This window comes from Trypanosoma grayi, assembly GCF_000691245.1.
Source record: "Trypanosoma grayi strain ANR4 Tgr_1279_V1, whole genome shotgun sequence".
Lineage (NCBI taxonomy): Eukaryota > Euglenozoa > Kinetoplastea > Trypanosomatida > Trypanosomatidae > Trypanosoma > Trypanosoma grayi.
Genome location: NW_008826898.1, coordinates 1 through 4,058, shown reverse-complemented (window position 1 = coordinate 4,058; position 4,058 = coordinate 1). Strand labels below are relative to the sequence as shown.

The 4,058-nt window shown below is 54.2% G+C and overlaps 2 protein-coding genes across 2 annotated transcripts; both read right to left on the bottom strand.

The window, feature by feature from the left end:
- Positions 1–128: 128 nt before the first annotated feature.
- Positions 129–2,126, bottom strand: DQ04_12791010 (surface protease GP63; the record flags this gene model as incomplete). The annotated part of the gene is made up of 1 exon (XM_009316819.1): positions 129–2,126. The coding sequence occupies one exon, from the start codon at positions 2,124–2,126 to the stop codon at positions 129–131; it is 1,998 nt and encodes a 665-aa protein (XP_009315094.1).
- A 589-nt stretch (positions 2,127–2,715) lies between these two features.
- On the bottom strand, positions 2,716–4,020 carry DQ04_12791000 (hypothetical protein; the record flags this gene model as incomplete). The annotated part of the gene is made up of 1 exon (XM_009316818.1): positions 2,716–4,020. The coding sequence occupies one exon, from the start codon at positions 4,018–4,020 to the stop codon at positions 2,716–2,718; it is 1,305 nt and encodes a 434-aa protein (XP_009315093.1).
- Between the last annotated feature and the right edge of the window lie 38 nt (positions 4,021–4,058).

Genomic DNA, 4,058 nt, shown 5'->3' with positions numbered 1-4,058 from the left:
AGAAAACAAAATGTGTTTAACACCCACCAACCCACACACAGACACTCAGTGCGCCATGATCGCAGAGGCGGCCACGACGGCCAACACAAGCGGCATCAAAGCGGAGGCAGCAGCGCCGCCATCAGCATTCAGCTTGAGATCAAGGTTCGTGCTTTCCGCTGCAATATTCCCAGCAAGTGCACCCTCATTACCCTGAGTGCCCTCAGCTGAAACTGTGGAGGTGCCGGCGTGATCTGTTCCTTGGGTGGTCGTTGCAGCCTGACCCTGGGTGGCTTCCAGTGCTGCAGGGGTTGTGTCAACGGTGGCTGTGCTGATNGGCAAGTGATGTTACCGTTCCCATTGAACTTACCGTGCACCTTCAGGAACTCCCCCTCCGGGCACAAGTAGTACGTGGGGGCACCAGCGTACTGCACATACACCGACCTCTCCATGCACGCAACGTGGACGCAGACGTCGTCAATCGCCTCGCCATTCACTGTGAGACCATTTCCCTCCACACACCGCGACGATGGGCCAATGACACTCCCCGGCATGACGCTTCGGTCGCCATCAATGCAGCTGAAGCCTTTGCCCGCCACAACAATGGGGCAGTAGTCCATCATGTCCTCCCGCCTGCCACCACGCATCTTGCCACCCTTGGCTTCGAAGTACTGGTATCTCTCAGGAAGGTTTTCGTACTCTTTAGTAACACACGTCCCCAACGCCTGACGGTCAGACGTGCACCGTGACTTCTTTTCATCGGTGGAACCCGTGCAGAACATGCCAGGGTGTTTAGAGACGCCACTCTCAACGCACTTCGTTTTATTGGTCAGAAAATCGCATCCAGCATTTCTCCCCCAGTTCATCGGCTCCGCCTTCGTCCAGTCCACCATGTAAAACTGCAGGTCGGCGAAGGCTGCAAGTGTCAACAGTGTGTAGCGCCCCGCACCGACAAGGCCGGTCATCAACTCGTCCTTCGCAACGAGGCGCTTCCAGTGGGAAGACACCTCCACCTGTAGCGGCGGCGGTGGTGGCATGTCGATGACTGTAATCCTTCTCTGCTCGACAACAGGCTCCAGATCAGGAAGTTCGCTAATCAAAGCATCAGCGCTTTCCGCCTGTATTTCCGCCACACTTGCAGCCTGAACACCGGGAGGGGAGATCTGCGTCGGAGGTGTCATGGCTTCCCCCTCAGCTGCCGCCATCCACGGTGCCTCGTTCTCGAGTGGCATACGTTTCATACTGCTACAGCCATAATGGTATGATGTAACTTTCTTCACATTTGCTGAGTCGTAAACATGCATATCTGTTTTTGGGTCTTTCTTAATCGAGGCTTGACCCAACTTTGTGTGCTCCTTTATGGTCTTCACGTTGAACCCAAGGGTGTGCGCAATCTCGTGTGCGGCGACGCGGACGGCCTGCGACGTGCGTGCAATGTGGCGCGGGCTGTAGTTGATCACGCCAATCACCGGCCGCCCGTCGGGGTGCACCGCGCACGTCGCCGCCCACGCAAAGGCGCCATCAACGGTCGGCGCAGCAGTGGCGTACAGCACCATGTCGGCGTCGTCAACACCCTCAGTGTGGTGCTCTTCAGGGATGTTCAGCTCACCGCAGGGATTGTTATCGTTGAAGTTCGGGGCAACAACACGGTACTGTGATGGCTTCACGTACAGGCGGCCAGAGTGCAGCTTCACAGCCTCGTGGAGGATCGTCTGTTCCAGAATCTTCTTCTTCTCCTCTGTAAGGACATCATTCGCGGTGCAGCTCACCCTCGTACCAAAGGTGGTGGTGATCTCACCCGAGGCGCTCTCACAGGTCTGGGAGCCCTTCGTGTTCGCCATGAACACCTTGATACGAAGAGGTCTGTAACCCGCCTCTGGTAAAAGAAGAGGATCTCCTTTCTCAGAGGACGTTAGTTTAAAGGACGTTGAGAACACGGTAGATGTATGCGGAGGCCATACGGTTTTATTCGGTGTGGTCCCACTAAAGGTCACTTTCTCAATATCATACCGGTTGCGGGCCACGTAGTCGTAGATGCAGCGGTGGTGCTCCGACACTGCGAGAGTGCTGCCGGCGCAGTGCACAAGGAGCAGCAGCGTGACGCCCAGCAGGCACCGCATTCGTTGAGCGTTGTTGTTGGCGAACATTTCGATCTTGCAGAGAAGAGTCGCAGAGAGAGAACAGCAGGCAGTGAGAGAGGAGTAAAATAGAGACACACACACGCACAGCTGCAGGCATTACACAACAAGCCCATCAAGCACCGCAGCACCATTCACACACACACACACACACACACAGGTGAGTGGGCGGCAAGGGAAACACACCGAAGGGAATTAAAGAGCTGCAGCACACATGCGCCCAGCACAAATCTTCTGCACAAAGCAAGTCTCTTAATAAAGAATCACCACCCCAAAGCAAAGTGCATGCAGACATCCTGCTACTGCAGTGTGTATATACTCGCACACACACACACACACAGAATAAAAGGGTTATCGTACTCCACGAGCACATGCAGGCAGAAATGAAAAGCAATTAGGATTAACGCGCCTTCCACCCCACACACCACACACCACGAGGATGCCACACATACACAAAGCAAAGAAACAACCACACAAAGGGGCAGCAGTTGAGCCCCAAGCAATCATTAGGAAGAGAGGGGATAAATACATCCACCATGAGCTCGCAGCATCACACACAGAGAGAGGGAGGAGGCATGTTACTTCTCCACGATGCTCATCACACAGCCGCCACTGCAAACAACGTCAGCAGAAGCAGCAGTGCATGCACCCACACAAGACTGACGCTGCTGTCCGCATTCTTCGTGTCCTTCACGTTCTCAACTTCTGGAGCAGCAGCAGTGGTGGAAGACTTGCTGTCTGTGGCCTCACTGGCACTCGGTGAAGAAGGTATAAGTGGTGCCGGCGCTTCCACGGTAACAGTTTGCTCGCCTTCACCGTGAGAAGCAGATCCAGGAATACGCTTTGTATTGTAGTGATCCTCAGGAGTGCTGTCACCTGCAGAAGTGTGCTCTGCGGGTGGCGAAACGCCAGAACTCAGCTCTTCTCTGTTGGTACTTTCAGAGCCACCACTGATTTCACCACCCGAATTACCCTGGGTACTGTCCGCGTGTATTGTGGCCTTGTTGTTCTTTTCATCAGATAAGTTAGCAGTCTTGCTGTCGACGCCACCAACACGACCATATCCAGACTTCTTCCTCTGAGTTTGTTCAATGCCGGTGCCTTCATTTGTTCCAAACCTCCCCAGTTCTCCACCTCCTTCGGCGTTCTCGACCGGTTGTTGTGGCTGGAGTTGAGGTACGATTTCTTTCCCCTTGTTTAGTCGGTTACCCGTTTGGATCCCGCAGCTCTCCGAAGGACTGGAAGTACAAGACGCATCAACGGCGCTGTTGAGACCAAGGTCCTTTTCACCCTCCGCACGATGTTCTAGCGCACCTCCAACATGAGCACCTGGGCCACTGTGCTCCACGCCTTCCCTCGTAGCTCCCTGTAGAGATCCCGCAACCTCAGACACGCACTGCTTATTATCTGCACCTTGGACTTTCGGGCAATTAAGGTTCCCTCCACTGGGACCCAGAGAATCACGCCCATCACCTTCTGTAGAAGAACCTTCCCTCTCCGGTACCACTTTCTTCGAGATAGTACAGTTCTTCACCGCCTCATCAGTACAAGTCACAACAGAAACAATACCGTCAGAATCTTGGCACTCGAGAGGCTTCTTCTCCTTACAAGCATCAAGAACCTTGAGAGTCTTACAGCCCGATGGTTGATCTTCCGCAGTACACGCAACAGCTTTCTCCGCCTGACTTTCTTTATAGGTAACAATGCAACTTTCGCCAGTTTTACCACCCCCAGAAGGACAAGACGGAAGGTCAGGCTTTGCCACAGATACAACTTCAGCCATTACCGCGTAGCCACCAATGTTTGACACCTCTACAATCCTCAGCTCATTCAATGCCAAGCACCCGCAGGCGCACCACGCACACAGCGCAGACACCAGCAGCACACAGCGCATCGTCATCATCGTATTCTTGATCTGCGCAATGAGTGGGGGCAGGCAGA